The sequence below is a fragment of the Acipenser ruthenus genome, chromosome 7 (genome assembly GCF_902713425.1).
Source record: "Acipenser ruthenus chromosome 7, fAciRut3.2 maternal haplotype, whole genome shotgun sequence".
In the NCBI taxonomy this organism is placed as follows: Eukaryota; Metazoa; Chordata; class Actinopteri; order Acipenseriformes; family Acipenseridae; genus Acipenser; species Acipenser ruthenus.
Genome location: NC_081195.1, coordinates 16,281,688 through 16,309,035, shown reverse-complemented (window position 1 = coordinate 16,309,035; position 27,348 = coordinate 16,281,688). Strand labels below are relative to the sequence as shown.

General features: G+C 36.3%; 1 protein-coding gene across 2 annotated transcripts in view; it reads right to left on the bottom strand.

Annotated features, from left to right (window-relative positions):
* Positions 1 to 27,348, bottom strand: part of LOC117416090 (protein bicaudal C homolog 1-B-like) — a 116,172-nt gene that overhangs the window by 22,045 nt on the left and 66,779 nt on the right. For both annotated transcript variants that reach the window (XM_034027135.3, XM_059026444.1), the window contains exons 3-6: positions 26,485 to 26,554; positions 7,042 to 7,121; positions 4,440 to 4,598; positions 2,790 to 2,843 (exon numbers count right to left, since the gene is read on the bottom strand). In XM_034027135.3, coding sequence (XP_033883026.1) covers positions 2,790 to 2,843; positions 4,440 to 4,598; positions 7,042 to 7,121; positions 26,485 to 26,554 — 363 coding nt within the window. The remainder of the gene's footprint in view (positions 1 to 2,789; positions 2,844 to 4,439; positions 4,599 to 7,041; positions 7,122 to 26,484; positions 26,555 to 27,348) is intronic.

Here is a 27,348-nt window from a genome sequence, read left to right as displayed (position 1 = left end):
CAAACAAATGAAAGAAGCACCAAACTTTGGTGTCATTTTTTCTCTCAGATTCTATATACTACTACAACCCACAAATCTGACCAAATACAATGTGAAAAATGTGCAAAAATGCAGAAAATCAGACAGGGGGCAAATAATTCTTCACGGCACTGTATGTCCCAAATGCCACATTCATTTTAATGTGGTAAAGACTGGCTTGCAATAAAGTTAAATGGGAAAATGAGTAACCGTGGTGTCATGAAATGCTTCTCTTAATTCTACATTTGAAGCAGTAGTGGGTTCCTCAGGTTTGAGTTAAACAGCTGGGTTTATGCACCATAGCAACTGTTTATTAAGTACTTGTTTTAGTTATTAAAGTGTGAAATGTCAAAGCAATAGATAATAGAAAAAAAATTAACATTCCCAGACTAACCACTAATATACACAGCTCAAGTTTAGTTTTGGATTACCATTCCACATTTGTTTTTTGAACGTCTGAGCTATCATTAAAAAAAAAAAAAAAAAAAAAAAAAAATCACTGTTTTCATAGTTTATGTACCAGTACAGTTTATTTAACCAGACAATGAATGTCTAGCTCTTTAGCTTGCCTACTTTGAAAGTGCCTTTCAATTTATATCAATTACAAAAACCCCTGTAAATCTTTGCTAATAACAAAAGTTTGCCATAAAAGTTTACGGCATGTTCATCTGATTAGAGAGTCAAGTAATTAATAAAGTTTGGGACTGCAGATGGTGAACATAATATTGAGGGTTACCCTGCTGTCAATGGGAGTCAATCAGGACTGTAAAACAAGTGACAATGATTATGATGTGGTCTTTATACCAAGGTCGAGTTCAAGTGAGGCTTTACTGTTCAATTAAATATCAAGTTAAATATATAATTAAAAACGGTATCAGGGGCTCCAGAGTGGCACTTCTCGTAAAGGCACTCCACGTAGAATGCAGGATGCCCCCTATAGCCTGGAGCACGCCGGTTTGGGTCCAGGCTATTCCACTGCCGACAGTGGACGGGAGTTCCCAGGGGCTGGCACACAATTGGCCGAGCGCCGCCTGGGGGTGGGGGGCAAATGTTTCCCTTCCGAGTCAGCGCGGGGGTGGCAGCGTTGAGCTGGGTTGAAATAAACAATAATTGGGCTTACCAAATTGGGGAGAAAATAAGAAAAATAATTGGCGAGTCCAAATTTAAAAAAATAAACAAATAAATTGTATCACTCCAAATAGAAGGTCTCAATAAATTACAGGAGTGTGTGCTGACTTCTGGCATCAGAAAGTACTAAGCCTGAATACAAGGACTGACTCGAAGATAAGGTGTGTTTACAACAATTACTGCACCACCTATTTCCCCAGCAGGTGTCAGTGTAAGGTGCTCTAAGAACCTCACAGAAGTTGAAAGGGGACGACGTGGAATAAACAGTCAGGATTTTAATTTCTTGGAATGTGCAGCAATAACTCTCCAGTGCAAAAACACTAGAGTGACAAACTGCCTCAAGATGTTATGTGCTGTTAAGTATGAACAGTGTAGGCCAGATGTAAGGGCAAGGTTTCTTTTCTTTTTAATATGAGACAGTCTTTCAGCAGTTTTATGTACTCTGGAGCAGAAAGCAGATTTTTTGAGCATACTTTCAAAATTGTTCTGTAAACAATCAAACAGATTACTTTTTTTTGTTCAAATCTTTGATTAAATTGCATTCTGCTGGATTTGCACATGTACAGAACCATTCTGCACTTTAACTTGTTTTTCTTGGTTCCTCAGAGAGGAAGCGTGTGTTAGGAATGTTGATGATGGTGAAACATAAGGAGAGAGTCTGGACACTACCAAATCACACAAGTGGAACAGCTATACCCACAGAAAACAAAAACCACAGGTCTTACATTGTTTAAACCCTTCTAGTGATCAATCAGCACCATATGTTGGAATTCAAACTAGTTAAGGTTTTCAATGTAAAAAGTTTGGCTTGTCTAATTTATCACCATCTGTTAAGAAGTAAGAGACTGTTTTCACAGGGATTGAAGCTTAGGATGCTGCTACCCGATACATTCAGTTTTACAACAGCAAAGAAACAGTCCACCATCCCCTTAGTAATGCAAAACAATACAATAGCCATCAAACCATACATTAAAACACTGGAACATGCAAACATTTTTGTACTTCAACCCACAACATTGGTGCCCTTTACATACACTTCTACCCTACATCGTCATTTCCCCTTCTGTGGATCAATTTGTACCCCCATCTATCCTGTCCTTACTACAAAATATGAAATATTCAAAACCACCACTGCTATACCATCACTATAATTTAATTTATTATTTATTTTTCATTACTTTCTCTCACAGGGAGGGGGAAAACACCACACTACATAATCACAACACTGATGACAGATTTTGCCAAAAACATTTGTCTTTTTTACTTTTACCTAAGATGTATATGGATTGTTTTAAAATAGCACAATCACATTTTTATCTATTAATAATGCTGGGCAGTCAGTGATGGATCATAAAAACAGTTTCTAAGATGCATCAAATTGTGAACCAGCGAGAGGTCTGGCTCTGCCTGTGGAACTGTCAAGCCAGCAGCAGGTGGCTCTGCATTGGGAATCAGGAACACAGAGCCTGCTGCTGATCTGACAAGACTTACTGCCAGCTTTGACGCCTGCATCAATTACACCAGGGCTGAGCAGTGTTATCGTTACCATGGAGACGTAGGATTTAAGCAAGGAGAACAGTGTTAAGGTAGTAAGCACTGACTGAAAACACACATTGTTAAATGTCCAGTAAAAGTATATTTACCCTGATTCTGGCTCTGGCTGCCTCCACACCAATGGGCTGTCCTGCAATTGATACCTGGGGAGGGGAGAAGCAATCCAGTGTTTAAAAATAGTATTAATTTTAGTACATTACAGTAGATACACCATCAAATTGATGAGCTTATTTTCTTTTAAAAACCTATACTTTTTATTGTTAAACATACTTTAAAAAACAAGCTCCTTGCATGAAAGATGGTGTAAGAGTTTCTACTTGAGAAGACCACTGTGTACCACACTGTACACACACATTATAGCAAACCCTCAATTATTCCAACTCCTTTGTTTTGGCGCTTCAGGTTATCAATATATATTTATATATATATTTTTTTTTATCTAAAAGAAGAAAAATTGTATTTGATAAGTTTCAGCTGTACCATAACCATTTGAGTTCTTCATTAGATTTTCAAGACAAATAAAAATTTAAATGGGACTAAATGGTACCAAAATTGCATTTCTATTTTTTTCATTGAACAACAACAACCTCCTTAACATCAGAATAAGCCTGTATTGATAGACAAGTGAATAAGTGCCAGCATTGGCATTCTGGCAGCTTCGTATCACTGTTATCTTTCATCACTTCATAAAGTCAACTCTCAGGCTTCAGAGAGCAGGATAGAATAGTGTGCTTGTTTCACCCTCCCATGACTTAAGATGCAATTCTTTTTTCCTAAGTAGCACTGAGTGATACCCAGCTGTTTGTGGTTACAGTGACACTCCTTCAAAAAGTTACATTAACTGCACCTCTGACACAGCAGGCTTCTGAAATTGAATGCCACCAGGCCGTTGGTCTTAAGCTTAAAGCTCCATTCACTTTAAATCAAGTCAAACCATTACCTGTGTCAACAATACCTAGATTCCCGTTTTTATTTATTTTCTTATAATTTTCTGTTTTAAAATATACAAATCTCAGCAGACATTTTGTGGTGGAAAAATGTTAAAATCCCCAATTTGCATTTTCCAATTTTTTATAAAATGACTTGCTTTAAAATAAAAATACATATCTTTATATTCTTTTAAAAACAAAAAAAGGATGTTTGTGAAAAATAAAGTCAAAAATAAGTTACACTAGTGTTCACCACGACACACTTAAACAAAATATGTGAAACGCACAATTCAAATTCCGCCTCACCATTACAAACCACTTACCGATGACAATCAAAGAAGATCATTGGTGGACTTTCATTCCCACTTTCAAGCATATCATCTCTTTTCACCTAGCGATCCTAAACAATGGATGCCAGACAAGTCACTGCCTGGACTTGTTGGGTGCCTGACCAGTAGTGATTGTTAAGTGCAACGAGGCAAACCATACCAATTTACATCCCTAATACTGCAGGGTGCAAATACCAGTGTGCACTCCCTGTGGGTCCCCAGCCAAGATCAGCAGTGCTTTCACTAGGTTAGCCACCTGGAAGATACATATCTAAGACATTTCAACAGGATAGGTATTTATATAAGTATGTTAACTATGTACATCCCCTGCCATGGCAGTATGATAAAAACGTTGACACTGTACTGTATATATCACTTGCTATATATATATATATATATATATATATATATATATATATATATATATATATATATATATATATATATATATATTCAATGAGTAAAATAAATAAACACTTACTTGGTTGCTTTTCTCTGCCTGGTTATTCCTGTTGGAGTCTGGGAAATGTATATGGCACCCAGTTTCCTCCATCACTTTTTTGATATTGTTGCCCCCTTTGCCGATCACATGGGAATGTTCTGTATGCGACACATCCATTTTCAGTGTGACCCGGTTACTCTGTTCAAATGAAATGCAGTGAAACAGAGATTTGTGCTAAGGATTGTATTGTCTGTCCAGATTTGTCTAAATCAATCAAATAAACTTATCAGGTATCAGACACTCTCCATCAGCACGCACTAAATGCACAATAATTGATTGCACACCCTGAAACAATCTGAGTATGGTCCAATATTTGTAAAACCTGATCAGACATATCCCATATCAGATGGGACACATTCTTATATATATATATATATATATATATATATATATATATATATATATATATATATATATATATATATATATACACATACACGCACATACACATACTTACATACATACATACAGACATACATACAGTGGTTTGCAGAAGTATTCACCCCCTACCAACAATGTCACATTTTGTTTAATTACAAATAATGTATGCACAGTTTTTCAAACAAACTTTTTTTATTCAAAGCTGTAGTGGTTAAACTGAACACTGTTATAAAAGGAGGAGGTTAAATGTCAGCAAAACTTGCAAAGCAAATGTACAAAATGAAATGTGCTGGTTGCATAAGTATTCAGCCCCTTAAGTCAAGCACTTTTTGCAGCAATTACTGCTATGAGTCTTTTTGGATATGTCTCTACTAGCTTTGCACATTGTGAGTTGCAGCTTGAAAGTCTTTATATACCTGAAGGAAATTATCTAGAAGTTAAACCACTTTGAGTACACACAGGCTGAAACCATTTCACTGATTTTGTGACCTTTCAAACAAATAATTTGCACCGGAGCTGATTTAGGGCTGCAGTAGCAAAGGGGTTGAATACTTCTGCAACTGAGATGAATCTGTTTTTCTCTGTAAATTCTGTAAATCTTACTTATTTATATTCTATATGCATTTTTTTTTAACTTTATCAATGTGTAGTAGTTTGTGTGGATTCTACATGTAAAGTCTACTTTGAAAGCATCGTGGAGTACGCTCAGGTGCTAACAAAATGTGCAGGGGGGTAAATAGTTCTCTAAACCACTGTATATTAAAATGATTAGATCCGACATGTCATATAATCAAACTGTAAAATAATCCCTTATGAGCACAAGTTGCCTTACTATGCAGAACAAATTAAACACAATTTACACAATAGGGCAGCAGTGTGGAGTAGTGGTTAGGGCTCTGGACTCTTAACTGGAGGGTTGTGGGTTCAATCCCAGGGGTGGGACACTGCTGCTGTACCCTTGAGCAAGACACTTCACCTAGATTGCTCCAGTAAAAACCCAACTGTATAAATGGGTAATTGTATGTAAAAAAAAAAAAATAATAATAATGTGATACCGTGTAACAATTGTAAGTTGCCCTGGATTATAATAATAAATAATAATTTAATACAGAAGTTAGCAAAAACATATTTATAAATCAGAAGACATTTTGCTTTAGCCAATTGGCTTGCAAATCATTGCACCATATGTAGACTTGTTTATGTTTTGAAGGGAAGTCTGTTAAGTATCTGAGCTACTGTACATAACTAATTGGGATGCTTGGTTCATTTTGCAGTTGAAGGTATAATTTCTCAAGCAAGTGACATCAACCATAGCAATATCAAGAATAAAGCACAGTGGAAACTCAACATGTTATGGTGGGAAATTACACTCTGACTGGCTGAAAGCTCCTTAGCACCGTATTATATTTCAATGGGCGCACATCTGTTCATTATTTGTACTTTATTTGTAATGAACTGCTTATTTCTTGGATATGTTGGCATTTAAATGACCCTTTTGACAGTCTTGTAATAGCTTTTCACATTTTTCCCTAAGGGGGGTGGCAGAATTTATAACATGTGGGGCTTGCATTTTAACATAATTGAATGTTTTGAATAGGCCCCTTGTGTCCAGCAGAACTATTCCTCAGCTGAAGAAATAGCAGCTTGTATTAAAAGCATTGAGGTCTGAAAAGGTCCAGATTACTGTACAATATCTGGCTACAGCCTATTCCTTTCTGCAGCAAGCTGTCAGCTCTGCTGTACAAGCAGCCCCAACCAAGGATTCCTCAGATTTCCCCTCCCAAGAGGAAGATTGTTCACCTAATCACAAGGAGCAGCTCCCTTGTCACATGTGATTTTGAGTCGTAGGTTCTCTCAGACAATTCATTTAACATCTTGCTAAGTCAGCGAGCAAGAGCTCCTCAGGGTTCATGTAAATGTCCAAGTTTATGTTTTCAGCAAGGCAAAAAAAAAAAGTCATCCTATTCCTAAAGTAATAGGGGAAAACTAAAATATCTTCAGAACAGTAGTAATGGGACCAGTCATAATGCTGCCAATTGTGTTATTAATACAAGCTTAAAAAAAGGTATAGTTTTTTTGGTTTGTTTGTGATTATTTTTGTTCACCGTTAACTTTCAGAATCTTTGGCTTAAATAGGTTATTTATTTATTTATTTATTTATTTATTTATTTTAAAAACAACCAAAAAAAAAACAACTCACTTTTGTGTCAAGAACAGACATTATCTTTTCCTTTGCTTCCTTCACATTGTCCTTCTTTCCAGAGACTTTGATATGAGGATCTGAAAAAAATAAAAATAAAATCATCAACACAATAAATGTGGTAATGCAGAGACCATCCAAAAATTACATTTTAAATCACGCAGGCCTAAATATCCTCCCCACTTTCCTGAAAGACTCCAAGAAGAGCCTCCTTAAGCTCTCTCAGACAGCTGCAGTGTTTGGTAGACAAAAAATAACCAACCAACAAAAGCAGAGGGGTGAAACGATCATTGTGATACTTCCCTACAAGATGTAGGTTGTTTAAAGCAATACAAGACCAAAAGCATTAGAGATAGCTAATTATATCCACCAAATGCTTCTTGTATGTTGAATAAACGTTAATAAACAGTATTAATACATTCTCCCCAACTTGATTTAAGGCTTTACAACAAGAACTCCATCACACAATATAATTTCATCTTATTACAGATCATACAAAGTAGCACAATAAGGACCATCACAGGTATTGTGATGCATATTGTACGGTGTTTCATATCCTACATCCCTAGACCAAAGGATAGCAGGGGTAATTATCAGAAGATAATTGACAGTGAGGCAAGGAACCCAATGCACAAGTAGAGGCTGGGCATGAACCCCATATCTCACACTCTTAAGTACCAGATCTTATCCTCTGCTAAGGAGCCAGGGTTCTCCTGTTTTATAGACCTGGTATATTTCCTTTTGCATGTATTACCTCATTAAAGCTGCAGGGGTCAGTCATGATAACTCCTCTTACCCTGTGGCACATAAGAAATAATATTTGAATTTGGATGAAACTCTCTTTTCCACATGTCCCAAGGGCCTACCACAGCCTTTCCTCCAATATATAGAATTATACCAACCCCTGTGTGTATATTGCCCTTCCAGTTACTTATGGTGGTTACTACAAAGTACCAATAGTTGTTCCAAAAGAATATTCAAATATTTGTTTAAAAACAGTAAATTAAACACTATGGGAAATGTCTTGCAGCAGCTGGATAAAAGCACCTACAGGATTATCATGCAGAACATATTGAAGAAATACTCTTTACCAAAGTTTAAAGAAGCAATGTTTTATTTATTCCACCTCACAGGTAGAAACAATAATAAAATGCAACAGATATCAGATACATGTTTGCCTTCAAGGACTACAATTTAGGTAATCCAGGAATCTCTACTGCACATGTGTTCAGGTAAATTCTGTGCAGTAGTGTAAAGTACAGTACAGATGCATTAGTCTGCAACTGTACATTTTTTCTAGTGCATCCAACCTTTCTTGCTGACTCCATGTGCCACATGTAGGTATACAATTAAACTACCGCATGCCCTATCAGGCATATGAGAATGTTCTATTGGAGTTTTTCTTTAGAGCACTTACTGTGATGCACATTAAACACACACACACATCTGCTGCCGTTACTCCTCAGTTCATTTGCAGCATTACCACTGCAGTCAATCTGTGCATATGAGCAGTTCATGTCGTGTGCTCATGTACATTGTATAATAATAAAGAGCTTTTTTTACAGCCACTTAAGAATCCAGGTTATGAAAATCACAACAATGTCACAATGATCATATAATAAACACCAACAAAAAAAAAAAAAACAACCAAAAAAACCACAAAATTAATTGGTAAGACTGAAGGTTGATAAAACTTAATACTGTCCATTTGTACCAAATCCTGGGGTATCCCGCAACCATGTTCAACTTTGCTGGCTGCTATTATAAGAGACACTTTACACGCAACATATTAACTTACTTTGAATCCCCAAAACAAAGATCGTACTCAGAAACTCCTATAAAATAAACAAATAAAGGTTTAACCTTATACTTGTTCTAATGGAGAGGATGACATTCCGTAAACAGGAGAATTATAAAGATGAATGTTTGCATTCTTATACATAAAAATAAATATACTATACTGCACAGTATTGCTACTAGTTTAGACTGTCAGTCATTTCGTTTATAACAGTCATGTCAGCACCCACTAGGGCTCCTCAGGAACCACTGGCCCAGAGAAGCAAAATAAAAATAGAAAAGATTTAAATGGATTCCGATATCATTTTACAGGACATAGGAGAATTGCTATTTTCAACATGGACCAATAGCCAGGGCTACATATCTAGTAAGTATGTAAAAGATATTCTAAAACTGCACCTTTAAACTGCCTCAGGACAACACTGGTGAAAATGACACACACACCATTATATAAATGCTAATGGAATGGCAAGTATTGCATTCAAATATGTTACAGCCCTTTGATGTTCAAACCACTAATTTACAAGCCTATGGCCACTTTAATGGTTCTTCCTTTCAGCTTCTGTTGCACATTAAAATAGATTCACAGGTGTGTAACTCTGTAACTATGCAACGAGCTGGCAAAATCTGAGATAGGTATTTCTGGGTGTTGCAAAGGAGATTAAAGAATGCATTGCATTAAATGCAGAAACTCTTGTTCTGTCATTCAGCAGCTCTTCAAACTCGAGTTTTTAGTGTCACACAAGGTGAAACTTAAACATGTGCATTTTAATCCTGCAGGGTTCTCCCACACCAGCTGCTTTACAATCAGAATTATTTGCACGCTTGCTTACTATGCCAAATCAGTACCCTGCTTGTCTAATGTAACAATGAATAAGAATATAGAATCAGTTCTTTAAATACATTCATTCATGAAAAAATGAATATACGAAACTAAAACAATATATATTCCAAATGAAAAGTTTAGTTCCCTTTCTGTTTTTATTTATTATATCTACATTATCATGTACTGTATTATGTAAGTTTTTAACCCTTTAAGCCCATGTCTAAAATATATCTGCAAGTAATTCCTATAAAATGTTCTGTATAACAAAGTATTTTCTGATTTGTTTATGACAGAGCTTGGAAAGGTCTTTTATAACCTCCACTGCTAGGGCATGCATCATAGCAGGATGTATTGTTGGCGTACAGATGTAAAGACGGGGTAGCTTGTAAACTTACTGCACAGTTAACACATATGTGGGTCAATATGTGCCCAGTTCAATTAAATATATATATATATATATATATATATATATATATATATATATATATATATATATATATATATATATATATATATATATATATATATATATATATATATATATATATATATATATATTGGGAAATACACATTCATGTAATATTATTTGAATAGGGAGTGATATTTGTTTTGATTTGATCATAATTTCATTGAAAATTAATTTTTAAAAAAATGCTGTTTAATGAATACATTTGTATTTTCCTAAACCCTTTTCCCCCAGCTGAATGCTACTATCAGCCCTCCATATATTTGGACTGAGGATCAACTCTGTACACAGTCCATGCAAAGTAATGTCATAGTGTGCTTTGTGTCACAGTACAGTACGAAGAGCCAACTTAAAAATACAAACAGCCTTTATTTAAAAAATCCTCTTATTTCTAGTTGTCTTGACCAAATAATTAAACACATATTATTAAAACACTGCTTAGGACATGGGAAAAGTTTACATAAAACACATGTTTGTATATATCTCTGTAATTTCTTATTAAACCCACCTACACAGTATTTCTTATTTCTAAAGGATACCATGGTAACTCCCCAGCGTGTGTGGTAGGGTGTGGTACAGTATCAACTGTGCAGACCAGTACCAGCCTCCATCTGTATTTAATACATCCATCAGAACCACACAGATTATTCGTTGGTATATAGCTCCTACTAGGTTGTAATAAATCATTGTTTTGGAGCTAGGCATTGCTGTTATTAACCTTAAGTGTGCAGCACCCTCTGAGCAACTGAATACATTCTCAATAATGTTTTCTAAAGAGTGCCCTCAGCAGGTTTCATCACATTTGGACAAGCTGTTCTCAAGATACAAATATACAGCCGGCATATATCCACAGTTTAAGATACTATTAAATCATCTGTGACAAAAAATTATCTTATTAAGTTTCATCACGTCTACCTCTAATATATCCCACTAGCCAGGGATATGCATCAGGTGCTGAGGTCTAGTAATGTGTACAGTTGTTTTTAGCTGGCGTCTTCAAGCACTGGTATATTTGGCCACTCCATCTTAATGATAGGTAAGTGGTTCCCAAGCTCCTATTTTTTACATCTTTTCTAAAAAATACTTCAATTTCTTCAACTTTTCACTCGTAACACTGACAGAAGCATGAACTAAAAAGTTTATCTACTTGACCTTTTATAGTTTAACCTCTCTCTCTCCCTCTCTGATGAGAGAAGAAACACGACCCAAAGAATGAGGTTTTGAAGATTTTCAAGATATGGATGAAATACATGCTACAAAACTGTATACAAAAGCATTAAACTGCTGCTCTATATCTACTAAGCAACATACATGTTGCAAACCTCCAGCCAACTAGCATGAAAAATAAGGGAATTTGTTCAACTTATTTAACACTGTCAATCCATCATAGGGATTTCTCTAATACTGCAAACATCTTTCCTGCCTGTGCTGAAAGGCAAATATTCAGTATCTAGGATCCTAATCAGAATCTAAAATGCATCGAAAACATGCTGACTGACTCTTTTAAAAACACAAAACAGACTTTCTTGGATAACAAGGTGTCTGGATAGTTGCTCGTGTCTTTAAGATGCTGTTATTGTTGTTATGACATAACTGTGAAACCATGAAGCCTGCCATGAAACCTTATGTTCGCCATGGGACTTCCCTGGTTCACAAATTGTTACAATGTTTAAGGCTGTATTGTGTTAAAAATAAAAACATTTCCTGTGCTGGTTTTAGTACCAGGTGGAATTCTGTCCCAGGCAAAACTAGCCAGCAGCTGTGTGTGTGTTAACATTTAAGTTTTTGGGTCAAAAACCAAGTATTGTATTGCTTCAGTCAAACAGACTGAAATCATATTTTAGCAACAGCACACTTCATCATTGTAAAACTAGTAATATTGAATTGAAAGTTAGGTTTGGCAATATTAAGATGACTGCTAGTGCCTATATTAAATGTAAGTACAGAGTGGTTCTAAAATCTCTTGACCAATTCTTAGATTTTTTTTGGGGGGGGGGGGGGGGGGTATGAGGCTAAGCAATAAAACTCACAGCTGGTAGCAACAGTGTCCATGGTAGACCCGTTACGTCATAGGGGCGCTGGGACTAGGGGTGCTGGGGGTGCAGTAGCACACCTGGCTTTGCATGGCTTTAATCATATACAGGGGTTACAGTTTTGTTCAACTGTATGGGAGTAGGTGGACAGTGACAATCTTAATGCCGAACAGAGGGTGCTCTGGGGTTGTATTTCGGCTTGGGATAGATAGAGAGATAGATAGATAAAAAAAAAAAAAACCAACACACAGCTTCTTTGGGTCGTCTTTCTTCTCTGATGAGAGAGAGAGAGAGAGAGAGAGAGAGAGAGAGAGAGAGAGAGAGAGAGAGAGAGTGAGAGCGAGAGAAAGAGAAAAAGAGAGAGACAGAGAGACCTCACACCTCTCTCAAACCAGAGTACACTAAGCATTTAAGGAGGCAGGGCTTGTAACCAGAAGGTCACCGGGCTTGTAACCAGAAGGTCACCGGTTCAAATCCCACCTCTACCAGTGACTGACTCACTCACTGTGTGACCCTGAGCAAGTCACTTAACCTCCTTGTGCTCCATCCTGCAGATGACATGTTAAATCAATATCCTATTGTAAGTGACTCTGCATATAATGCACAGTTCACAGCCAACCTCTGTAAAGCACTTTGTGATGGTGGTCCACTATGAAAGGCGCTATATAAAAATAAAGATATTATTATTATTATTATTATTATTATTATTATTATAAAAACTTGTCAGGGTGTTAATGAAAATAAATTATTAAAAACAAAAACAAAATTAATCTACAGTATAACAGACTTCTTTCTTTGTTCAACAGCCAAGCCATCAATACAAACTACTGTGAGCGTACAGTAGATACTGTACTGGAGCTGTAAAAACACAACCACGTCTCTTTTCCTCTACGTATCATTAAGGTGTCATCATCTGTACAGCACTTCTGACAATCAAATAAAAACAAAACAAAATGGTTTTTAAACTCTTGCGCTGGCTTCAGGGATTTCTTTGTTCAAAACTCTGAACAGTTTCGTTAGTGTTCCTTTAGTCAAATGTATTGCATTATTACACATATTTCTAGTCATCTCCATCACCCTAATTCTGGTCAACAAAAGTCTTTAATGCACACACGCATACACATCTTTCACACTTGCTCATTGCATCTTTAGAAGGGTTTGGAACAGAGAACAGTACACAGTAGAAAATAACCCTGTTATCCACGGCTTTGTATTAGCAGTTCCTACAGTAGTTGTTAAAATGTTTTGTGTAGGTCAGTGATTAAGAAAATAGTTCAATCAGTTGTACTGGTTAAAGCCATGGGGCAGACTCGGAACAGTGGGAAATGGAGATCTGGATGACTCAGAAAGGCAGGAATATTTTCCAAGCCTTCAGGTTAATGGATTAAGAGCAGTTACAAAACTAGAGACATGGAAAGTCTGTTTTACATTTAGGAGAGACATTTTTGTAGATTTCCGGTATGTAGCATAATTCAATGTGGTATTCATAATGTTTCCTAATCAGGGTCTGTAAAACAAGCAGCTTGTCTTTTAATAATCGTTTGCCTTTTCTTTCTTTTCTGCTTCACACATACATAGATACAAGACTTACAAGAAATGTATATTATTGTATAGGGATCATGCTACAACAAGTACATATGAACATAAGAAAGTTTACAAACGAGGAGGAGGCCATTCGGCCCATCTTGCTTGTTTGGTTGTTAGTAGCTTATTGATCCCAAAATCTCATCAAGCAGCTTCTTGAAGGATCCCAGGGTGTCAGCTTCAACAACATTACTGGGGAGTTGGTTCCAGACCCTCACAATTCTCTGTGTAAAAAAGTGCCTCCTGTTTTCTGTTCTGAATGCCCCTTTATCTAATCTCCATTTGTGACCCCTGGTCCTGTTTCTTTTTTCAGGTCGAAAAAGTCCCCTGGGTTGACACTGTCAATACCTTTTAGAATTTTGAATGTTTGAATCAGATCGCCTCGTAGTCTTCTTTGTTCAAGACTGAACAGATTCAATTCTTTGAGCCTGTCTGCATACGACATGCCTTTTAAACCCGGGATAATTCTGGTTGCTCTTCTTTGCACTCTTTCTACAGCAGCAATATCCTTTATGTAACAAGGTGACCAGAAATGAACACAATATTCTAGGTGAGGTCTTACTAATGCATTGTAAAGTTTTAACATTACTTCCCTTGATTTAAATTCAACACTTATCACAATATATCCGAGCACCTTGTTGGCCTTTTTTATAGCTTCCCCACATTGTCTAGATGAAGACATTTCTGAGTCAACATAAACTCCTAGGACTTTTTCATAGATTCCTTCTTCAATTTCAGTATCTCCCATATGATATTTATAATGCACATTTTTATTGCCTGCGTGCAGTACCTTACACTTTTCTATATTAAATGTCATTTGGCATGTGTCTGCCAAGTTCTGAATGCTGTCTAGATCATTCTGAATGACCTTTGCTGCTGCAACAGTGCTTGCCACTCCTCCTATTTTTGTGTCTGCAAATTTAACAAGTTTGCTTACTATACCAGAATCTAAATCATTAATGTAGATTAGGAATACCAGAGGAAATAATACTGGTCCTTGTGGTACACCACTGGTTACCTCGCTCCATTTTGAGGTTTCTCCTCTAATCAGTACTTTCTGTTTTCTACATGTTAACCACTCCCTAATCCACGTGCATGCATTTCCTTGAATCCCTACTGCGTTCAGTTTGAGAATTAATCTTTTATGCGGGACACTGTCAAAAGCTTTCTGGAAATCTAAATAAACCATGTCATATGCTTTGCAGTTATCCATTGTCGATGTTGCAGCCTCAAAAATCAAGCAGGTTAGTTAGACACGATCTACCTTTCCTAAAACCATGCTGACTGTCTCCCAGGATACTGTTACCATATAGGTAATTTTTCATTTTGGATCTTATTAGTTTCCATAAGTTTACATATAATAGAAGTCAGGCTTATTGGTCTGTAGTTACCTGGTTGGGTTTTGTCTCCCTTTTGGTGGATCGGTATTACGTTTGCAATTCTCCAGTCTGTCGGTACAACCCCTGTGTCAAGAGACTGTTGCATGATCTTGGTTAGCGGTTTGTAAATAACTTCTTTCATTTCTTTGAGTACTATTGGGAGGATCTCATCCAGCCCAGGGGATTTGTTTATTTTAAGAGCTCCTAGTCCCTTTAACACTTATGCCTCTGTTATGCTAAAGCATACTTACACAGAAAAGAAAACAAGCACTTTAAAACAATTGTGCAAACAGAACTGTAAAGGTGCTATGCAAAACTTATATTTAACACCACAGCTACAGCATAAATTAAGTTGTGACATATGTCTAAAGCAGGGGTGTCAAACTCAGTTCCTGTAGGGCCGCAATGTCTTCTGGCTTCCGTTCGACCTGAGCTCTCAATTACTTAGTTGGACAACTTTAACACTCCTCTTCAGGCCTCAACATGTTTTATAGGTAGTGTACCTTGAATCAAGTGCATTTCTTTAAATCAACTGTAAAAGATCAAGAAAAATTATTAAACATGTTCAATTGAGCAAATAATTAGACCGATTAAGTTAATTGAGTGCTTAATTTTGAATTAAAACCATAAAACCCTGCCTTCCAGCCCTCAAGGTCTGGAGTTTGACACCCCTGCTCTGAAGCATAAAAATGTTGATAAACAGCATTGCACTCAGATTCATATTATCCTCAATGTGAAGTCATGGGTAAATCCAGCCTTCTGACCATTCATCCAGAACAGTGTTCCTGTTAAATCATTTCCAAAGATGAATTACCACATTACTATGTCATTAAATAACTAGATATTCATTACATATAAACAGAACTGGTCAGTTCAAGCTTATATTTTATTAAACTGTTTAAACTTAAAACAGCTGCTGATTAGTATTAGATGAAAAATAGAAGTAGTTTATGGGCATTGTCATTACTTTTTTTTTTTTTTTTTTTTTTAAGTTTTGAAAAAAAGTTCTAACTCAAAATCTTTTTAGTGAATTGAGCAGCACACACTCATTTTTCTTAAAGGGTACATAAGAGATTTTCACATCTTGCCACCTGGGGGTGCAGACCCAACCAAACTATATCAGGGGTGGCCAACCCTGGTCCTGGAGAGCCACAGTCCAGCAGGTTTTATAGGTAACCCTTAATCATCAATTTCTAATGACTTGGAACAATTTAATTTTAACTAGTTAAGCAGTAAGTGTTTCACTTTAAGTAGTAATTTGTTCAATTAAGTAATTTACAGATAATTTGGAACACAAACCTGAACACGCTTCAGCTCTAAATGGACCAGAGCTGACAAGTCCTGATTAAATTGAACAAATGAACTTGCAAAAATTTTGACCTGACAGAGGCGTTTGTTTGCGCAAATATCCCTTTTGAAAAACTGGACAATCAAAAGTTACGGAAATTCTTCAGACAGTGCAGCAAATTGTGGAGTTATTCCTTCATCAGCCCAGCTGAGACGTGAATACTTACCTAAAGTTGCCGAGTATTAGAAGCAGGAGATTATGGAATTGGTGAAACAGTCTGGTTGCTTGTCAGTGGTCACATTAACAAGTTGACTGATGCCCAAGATCAGTATGGGTTACACATTTTATTTGTTTTGCAAAACCTACATGGTGAACATGCACCTAACGTACTAGAACTGAAAGCTGTCCTTGCAGATACACTTTACCTACAGGCTTTGAATTACAACACTGTTTCACAAGCTATTGTAAAACTGCTTGAGTAACTTTGATATTAATTTTCATGTCAGTGCATTTATCTGTATATTTGCTGTTTTAAAAAAAATAATCTGTACATGTAATTTATTTTATATTTCCGTGCACATTCTGCGAAATACGATACTTTACCCGTGACAATGCCGTGAATTTTAAAGAAAATTTCCGCGATTTTCACAGGGCCTTACTTATGGTATATCTCTAGTCGAGTAAAACCAAACAAAAACAAAAATAAAAAGTTAATTACCTGACCACCACTAAAACACAACGGGAGGGCTGGCTTCATAATACATATTTTACTCTTAGGGATTAAGTGTATATGCGCTGTAATTAAATGCTAAGGATTTTACGGTTAGGACAGTATTTTGTGATCACGCGACACCCCTGCAATAGCCATGTGACCCCCTTTTGGGTCTGGACCTCCAGTTTGAGAAACACTGGCTTAACACATGAAACAATTATATGTTTACTATTTAAGCCATATCTTAACAAGACTGCACCTGAAATATGTATTTTCCATGTCATACATATACATAGTTTTGTTAAGCAAGGACAAATCTCTGTATTGGACATTGCAGAAAGTGCACACTTGCACTATGTGTCTTTTTGTTTTTTTTATATAAAGTGAAAAATGTCTCCAATAGCTTTTGGTGATATCATAAAAAAAAAACACACACAACACCTTTACAGCCAAAATAATTCCCTCCATGGTTTATCCACAAAGGTCCAGAGGGGAGCTGTAAAATAATTTTGTCTCCACAGCTGAGTAGACACAGAATACCTGCACCAATCATTCTGTTGTCATGGGGACAGCCAAGAAAAAATAATGTGAAAACTGCCAACTTTTTCAAGGCCTATGCTGCACTGTAACAAAGTCAGTCCCTGCAATTTATACCCTTGGGAACCAAAATGCTTGAAAAAGTCTTTAACAAAAAAATTCTGCTGACAAAAGAACACAGGCCTCAATAAAAAATAAAAAAATAAAAAAATAAATTAGTATGGAGGCTTAAAATCCCCCCTCCACCAGTGGGTTTTAACAGAAGAGTATACCAAGCTGCATGATTCAGCTGTTAGCAGGTAACCATGGAACCCAAAAAACACACATTAAGCATGCAGTAAAGAAAGTGAGATAAGGCCACAGTGGCACAGACTGGCCTGTTTTCACAGCTGCTGCAGCCTTCATGTTTTACTTCACTTCGGGTAAAGCAGTCAGAACGACAGTTTCCACACTGGTCTGCTTGTAAATTTTGGTGCATAGGTGTAGATTTATTGCAAAGAGTAAATTGGTTTGGCAACAGTAACTGGGGAACATATGTTAGCATGCATGTTAGTCGCCTTTTTACAATGATGCTGTACCATTATAAAAGGTACATCAAATCAATCTCTAACCCTCCTATAATATAAAAGTGGCAAAAACAACCAAGTTAAACACATCTAAAGCATGATTCTTTGTTTCTAAGACATTGCTTTATTAACTAAATAGCATCACATTTGGTTAATTTAAAAACACCATATTTTCCAACCATTTTCCATCTTAGTAAATCATAGTTTCAGTACCATTTCCAGGTTTGATACTTTCTCTACACAATAACACCTGTCAAATAAATAACATGAGGGTTTTCAAATCGCGGCTGACACCCTTTCCCTATACATGCAAAATACATTGGATAGAGAGTGGGTTTGAAAGTCTGATGAAAATCTGAAACTCAATTAGATCCTTACAATAGACCAGAATGGTTTGAAAGTATTCATGAATAGTTCAGTTTAAAATTGTACAGATACAACATTTGGCTACCTGGTGGCACTAAATTAAACTGCTAATATATTAAGTTATTTATTGCACCAGCGATACCTTTCTAGACTGATCATTTAGATGCTGTTACTGACATAGGAAGATAGACAGATGGCTTCATATGCTAGATTTTACTTGCACTAACTAATTTCATTCACAACTGAACATGCACTTTTAGAGATGTAAAAATGTGTGACATATCGATGAAATGTAAGACAGATTGGGTTCCCCCAACAACTACCAGCCTGACACAAGTCTTCACATTTATGCAAGACTCTGAAGTGTGCCATATGCATCCCCAGTGGGGGATAATTAACTATTCTGAAAGTTTGGAACATGCAAGAATGTATGTCGGGCTCTGAACTTCAAGAGTAGAAAACATTCAAAAGCTGTGGATGGCATCCAAGTACAAAATATCAGTATAAAAAGTATAGAATATAACACTATGCTTGTGAGATTATGCTTTGTTCTGAGACATCAGTATTATGGCAACAGCTCTGGCTGCTACCATGCTGTCTACTTATGTATTAAACTGTCTTATGTATTTATAAAAAATAAAAGAAATGCATAAAAAAAGATACGTTTGGTTTATGTTGGCTCACTGTTAGTGCTGTATTTATATATTTAAAAAAAAATCCAAACTATCCAACTGGAACTACTGTGGCCTGTATTTCAGAGATATCCCTGAGTCAAGAGAAACAGTCTGTATTAACATTTCAGAGATATCCCCGAATATTAATGTTCTTTCATTCCAAGCAAACGATGAGCCGTCTTATCAGCCCTTTGCAGACATTGCCAATGATGACATGTCTTCAGTTGTACATTTACAAACATTATTTATGTCCCTTTAATGTGAATCACAATTATGTTTCCCCCTACTGGGGGGAAACTAATTTAAAAACACAGAATCTAGTCTGTTTTTAACTGTTCCAAGTGTTTTAGAACCTACTACTTCGCCTGGAAGGCTATTCCATGCATTTATAACTCTATAAAAAAAAGTGCTTCCCTTTGGTTCTAAATGTACTTTTATGCAGCTTCCACTTATGTCCTCTTATTCTTCTCGTTGTGCTAGATTTGAAGCAGTGTCTTTGGTTAACTTTATCTATACCGTTTATGATTTTAAAGACTTCAATCAAGTCCCCTCTTTGAGAGTTAATTATTTTAACTTGTCCTCCTAGCTCATGTCCTTAGTCCTGGGATCAGACTAGTCGTCCTTCTCTGCACCTTCGAGTGCAAGGATGTCTTTTTTGTACTGAGGTAACCAAAACTGTACATAATAATCTCGGTGAGGGTCTAACTTGGGCATTGTATAATCTCAACATAACCTCTCCAGACTTGTATTTCACGCTTTTTGCAATATAGCCTAATATTATATTTGCCTTTTTAACTGCCGCATCACATTGGCGAGATACTTTTAATGATGACCCCACTATTAACTCTGAGATTCGTCCTCTATTTCCATCCTGCTCATTTCATACATATGCCCAATAGGCCACACTTTACATTTAACATTAAAATGAATTTGCCACAAGTTTGCCAAGTTACAGAGAAGGTCAAAACCCCTTTGAATTAGCTGGGCCATGGATTCAGAGTCCACTATTCCTCCAAGTTTGCATGTGATACCAATCTTGGAATGTGTATCTTTGTCAAACTCATTTTTATAAATGAGTAACAGTAAGGGTCCAAGTACTAACATTTGTGGTACCCCACTAAGTACAGCCCCACCCAATAGGATTTTCCACCTCCCACAATTACTCTCCGTTTTATCTTTTTAAACAGTTCTGTAGTCAATTACACGTCCTTCTCTGTATTCCTGCTGATTTTAAATTTACTTAAGTCTTTCATGTGGGACTTTGTCAAAGGCTTTTTGAAAATTCAAGATACAATTATATCATAAATGTTGCCATCGTTTACATTAGCTGTAACATCCTCAAAAAAACTCAACTAGATTAGTTAAGCATGATCTCCCTCTTCTGTACCCATGCTGGCTTACCCCTATAATATTGTTGCTGTATAAATCATCTTCAAGCTTACCGAATAGGTCTAGAATTACCCAGGTCTGTCTTATTCCCCTTTTTAAATGGTACACCATTTGCAAGCTCCCAGTCTTCAGGGACCTCACCTGTTCCTATAGAACTATTCATGATATTAGCCAGTGGTCTACATACTTCTAGCCTTGTTTCCTTTAGCACCCTTGGATAAATCCTATCTGGGCCTGGTGATTTGTTATGTAATACCTCTACTTCACTGATGCCAAAATCTTCAAGACCTGTGTGTGCACAAATGGGAAAAAAAACACTCCAAAAAGATTTGAATTTAGCCATGGTATGATCACTTGACCCCAGTGGTTCTACTACTTCTATATTACATAGCATGTCCTAGTTGTTTGTGAACAAAAGTCATTTACTGCATCAATCATTTCAGTTTCTGGACGTTCCCAGTTTATATTGGGAACATTGATATTTTAATTGCATGGTACAATAATTTCCTCATTTCTATTCTGACCTGGTGGTCTGTAACATACATCAATAGCTCTACCCAAATTGACTTACTTTGGTTTATAGACAGAGGCAAATCATTTTTTTTTTTTTTTACTTCTAGCTCATGCCTAGAGCTATACCTCCTCCTCTCCTATCTAGTCAATCTTTTCAGAATAGTTTATACCCCTGAATGTCGAATTATTCTCCATCTTCAAGACTAAGCCAAGTCAAGTTTGTGATTCCAGCAACGTCATACTTTTCAGTTGACATGTGTGCTTCTAGCTCTAAAAATTTATTTCTGATGCTTCCGACATTTAGGCACAGGCATTTCATGTTTTATTGTATGTGACTTACACCTTTAACCTTAACTAGAACCTGTTTTTGGATCCCATCTCCCCCTCCCCCCCCAAAAGGTGCTCCAGCTATCTATGAGATAATAATAAAAAATGATATATTTACATATATATATTTATATATTTATTTATTTATTTTATATATATATATATATATATATATATATATATATATATATATATATATATATATATATATATATATATATATATATATATATTACGCACACACACACACACATATACAGTCACCTCCAAAATTATTGGCACCCTTGATAAAGATGAGCAAAAAAAGACTATCAAATAAATAATACCAGTACTGAGCTATATTGTAATTTTCCAACATGTGGAATATTAAATGCTCTTGCTCTTAAATTGTATTAATACTTGTACTGTGATTCTTGAAATGTATTTGTTTACGCTGTAAGTCGCCCTGGATAAGGGCGTCTGCTAAGAAATAAATAAATAAATAAATAAATAAATAAATAAATAAATAAATAATAAAAATAATAACATTTGACTTTATTAATGATTCAATGGAATCAACCAAAATTAAACATTTCTCAAATTATAAATTTATTTTAAAAAAAAAAATGAAGTGTCACAATTATTTGCACCCTTGTTTTCAGTACTTTGTGCACCCTCCCCTTGCAAGGATAACGGCACTCTATTTCTATAATGTTTAATGAGATTGACGAACACATTGGGAGGGATCTTAGACCATTCATCCATACAGAATCTTTCCAGATTAATTATTTGTTTATTTAGCAGACGCCTTTATCCAAGGCAACTTACAGAGACTAGGGTGTGTGAACTATGCATTGGCTGCATTACAACAACGTCTCACCCGAAAGATGGAGCACAAGGAGGTTAAGTGACTTGCTCGCAATGAGTCAGTGAGTGAGCCAGGATTTGAACCGGGGGCCTCCTGGTTACAGGCCTGTTTCTTTAAACCATTGGACCACACAGCCTCCAAAAGGAGGTTAATTTAATGACTCAGAAGGATATCTGAGTTGGCTGTCACTAGTTTGAAAAGATTAACAGTTTGATTTTCCTTACAAGAAGTGAACACGGTAAACAACAAGTATAACAACCCTGGAGGACGTCTCTGTTTACACTCTGTGACCTCAGGCCCCAAGTATCCCGTCCAAACTTCCTTTCACCATCAATGCAAGAGATTAACTGTTAGACAACTAAACTGGTTTTCAATTATTTATTATTATTTTTTTTTTTCAGACCTTATTTTTTCTTTTTTTTTTTTCACTTTTAGAATATAAATCAATCAGTTGCCAAAAGCACTCCCCATCAGTGCCAGCGATCTCATGATCCACTCCACCTTAGCCCTTTCAAGGCATTAAAATCCACACAGGTGCAGAGTGTAGACAGCTGGGCACAGCTAAATGGGATGATTAGTAGAACTGTCTGTAGGCAGAGGAAGAGGTGCCATTTGAATAATGTGAATATATTGCCCTTACTGTACACTATATATTATACCAGTGGTGAAATGGTACTGTAGGTCATTTCTTAAAAATCAAGTGCTATAAGTAACAATGCTACTTTTTCAAAAGGCAAAAAAAAAATCCACTTGAATTGACAGGTTACTGGAGTAAAAGGTTCTTGCTCAGACTATGACCCATCAAAAGTGAAAGGCTTTATTCCTTGACACACAGTTCTATGTATACCGTTTAACACACTTTGATCAACTAGTAGAAAGATAATTGCAACTGTTTCATAATTATTACAACTGCACTCTTCATGGGGTCATTTTCTATTTGACAAGCGAATAAAGGGCTGTCTGCCAAACAGTATACCAAGCTTCAATGTATCAATATTTATATAACCTCTGACCCATGCAATATCCTTACACTAACAAAAACTTGACACTGAACTTTAGAACGGCAATTATGTGAACTACAGAAATGATCTGCATTCTCAAAGGAAGTAAAGCCAATGGCCATGGCTACAGTTAAAGTTTTGTAATTGAATGTCATTCCTAATAATCCTAAGTCGCATACACATTAGAAGAGTAAGTAGCTTTATTTAGTTTTTGTATATTGCCCCTTACCTTGTTATGTCTTTCTCTTCTTTTTAAGTTGCCTGTCATAGATATATGTAACACGGGCTAGATCAGCAAAAGTGTCTTTATAAAAGCAAGAGTTGGCACAATCTAGTAAGGAGTTACTTTGGATCAAGTTTCCTTTTTGTATTGCTGGCAATACACTCCTGTGCATTTACCAATATAAAAACACTTCACCTGATCTAGTCTAAATTACGCATGTCTATGGCAGACAACTTGAACTGAAGAGCAGCTCCTGAACTCAGTCAAAGCCCCTTAATACAGAATTATCCAAAATAAAAACATATTTTTATAATTGTTGTAAAAATGATTTGAGACATCACAGAAAAACAAAAACCTCTCCCACTTTCACTTGAACAATGGGATAGAAGGGTTTCTACAGTATCATTTCATTATGGACCACCACAAAGTACACTAGCACCCCCACAAGGCAAATTATGGGCAGGGTTTTTTCTTGTCTTTTTTGATCTTCTACAACAGTAATCTTTGCAAACATCAAGGCATCAACTTGAACCCCTGTATGTTATTCCTCTGAAATAATGGTCAGACACAACATGCTTTTTGTCCTTTCTGTTTTATTTGTTCTGAACAATTAGTTAAAAGCAACTTAAAACTTTAGCTGGTGTTATTCAGAGACTGTCTGCACAGTATCAAACCTTGAGAGCATGTTGTTGTTTCCTCTCCCGCACTGAAATCCTGAACCTTAATTTTTATTTATTTATTTATTTTTTAATTTTAGTTGTTGCCAATGGTTTTTACCCTGGTTTAGAATGGAATTTGGAATGCCCAATTATTATTTTTATCCTGGTTCACCACTGCAACCCCCCGGCGACTCAGGAAACAGAGGCTGAAACATGTGTCCTCTGAAACTTGTTCCTGCCAATCTGTCATTTTTCACACTGTGGATCCACAACGAAGCCACCAGACCTATAGTGCCGGAGGACAACACAGATCTGAATGGCTCCACTGCAGACCTGCAGGCGCCCTATCAGCCACAGGGGTCGCTGGTGTGTGGTGAACCGTGGATTGCCCTGCTGACCTAATCCCTCCCTACCCGGGCAGTGCTTGGCCAATTGTGCGCTGCCCCCTAGGAACCCCCGGTCACGGTCGGCAGTGACATAGCCTGGATTCGAACCTGTGATCTCCAGGCTATAGGGCGCATCCTGCACTCCACGCGGAGCTCCTTTAGTGGATGCGTCACTTGGGAGCCCCTCCTGAACCTTATTTAACAATATGGAAAACAGGAATGCACCAAAACCTTTAAAGATGTAAAAGCACAATTTATGTGCATTTCTTGCCCTCACCCAGAACAACATTTGCTATTAAGCCAGACACTACTGTTGCGGATCAATATTTTAATTTATATCTAAAAGTCACTGAAGGTTATCGTCTTCTGGAGGGTCAATTATGTTACATTAAGCTGCAACGCAACATTAAACTCATCTTGAAAACCAAATATGCCAAACTGCATTCCTTCCCAGATTTACAGCAATTCACAACATAACTCTGTTTGTGTGGGTTACGCTTCAATAAAAAGGCATTAGGTCTTAAAGCGGCTAAATGAAAGAAAAGGCTGCTTAAAAAATGCAGAAAGTTCACAGAAGTAACTCCCCTTTTAAAAGGCCTACATTTAAATTACAAGCTACCTGCTGCTTTCGTGGTGTAACTGCACTACATTGAGAGTTATTGAAGTGAATTTCCTTTGTCTTTGTTGTTTTTCAACTCCTATATTACATTCCTTGCATGTACACTGATATGTTTTAGTGTTTCTCCTTTAAATATAGGGTTAGAATTAAAATAGTGTGACTTCTACGATACATTTGTTCAATTGGGGATTTGTCCATTGAAAACATCCCCACAAAAACATATATTTTAATTCCTTCATGTTAATCAATGAAAGTCTAGACAAACTAACAAAAAATCCCAATAGACTTATTTGTGTTTCAATTCAATTAAAAAAAAAAACAAAAAAAAAAACATATAAACTTCTAATTGGCATATTCCCAACCACGGATGCTATATATCTGCCATTCACAGGCTTACAGCAATAATTAAACAGTCACACAGTTTAAAGTTACGAGTCTCACCCCTTGTACTCCCGGAATTGTGGATCTTCATGAGGCCTCATTCAGTGGATAAATCGATAACCAGCCCAACATACTGTGGCACCACAACTTATTCAGACAGGTAGCCTAACCCCTGTTTCACTATCTATAGGTTATATAAATTAGGTTCAGCTGTCTAGAATCCTCACAACAAAACCACTCAATGTACAACTGCACACAGACTCGCATTATAATTTCTCCCACACGTTGGCTGCTAGATCAACTTACTATTACTTTCAATAAAAAAAAAAAATTAAAATTGATGTTGACTACAAACCAATGTTAGTGATTTGTCTCAAACTAGTTTTGTGAATTTGGTTTGTTAACATAAAATAAATTAGGCAAGTCATTTTTTCCCCCATTCTTTACAATTTAACAATGATGAGTCACGTATTACCCACAACCCCAAGAACATTGGCACTGAAAGATTCTAACCAATGCTTTAAAAAAAAATAATAGTTCTAGCTCCTTAGACTTATTATCATTACTGGTTCCACTTTATTGTGCTTTATTTTACTTTTTTGTGTTAAATTCAGTATTTGCAAATCTTTGAAATACAACTCTCTAGGTACACTGCAGCATCCTGTCACTGTAACCTGTACTGTGGGTCAGACAGCGGGACCATTGGAAAGAGATACCAGAAAACAGAACCAATATCATTGTATTTTAAAATATTTGCATATTCGAAATTTAAATATACAAATAACTGAAATACAAATATTTACTATTTATAATATTCTGTTTGCAGACTGTACCATGCTATTAACTATCAAAGTATATTAAAATGCTTACCTTTCTTAGACTTGGCACCTATCTTCAGTTTAGAAGGCCACGCAATCTGGGTTTTAGTTTCCTCCATAACCTGTAATAACAGTCATTGAAAATGATTTAAGAAATAAGGTAGCACATAATTAAGTAGAAATAGAGGGTTTTGTTTATTAAATCAAGGCATCCCCAGAGGTACAATGTCAGAGGACTTGCCACTGTAATTGAATGGTTTGTAAACATGAAGTAAAATTGATTTGTGAAACCATGCTTGATCTGAATCGTACAGTACCACTCTGTATAACATCATACAGTACCACACTGTATAACACTGGTAACACTGGTAATGGAACTTATGAAAGAATCATAACAAAACACACCAAATCCCTGGCTAGTGTTTGAAAGAGCCCTTCAATGACCTCAGAATGAACAGAAGTTACATGAAAAGTTGTTCAAGGTTGCATTTTTAGCCAAAATGATGTCACCTCAGGATCTCATGAACTAAAGGTCACAGGGGCTAAATAAGGTGAATTTAAAACACAGAATTAACTTATTACTATTTCTGTTATCATACTGTATATCTTATGTATGCAATTACGACCTGCAACACAAGTTCAGTTACTGTAGCAAAATGTAACTATGTATTTCATTCCCATAATGCAGAAACAGTACATTTCAATTCCTAATCTGCTAAATACATTTTATCATGAAAAGCAGCAAGCATTATAATAACTTTGACATACAGTACATGCATAAATGGGGCATTGCATACTAAACGAGCTACAGGAGTATCATGTGCCATTTAGAATTTTATACATTCTTTTAACACAAAAAGTACACTATCAAATTCAATTTATTTTGGCCTGCAGATGGTATAAACTGGAATGTTTC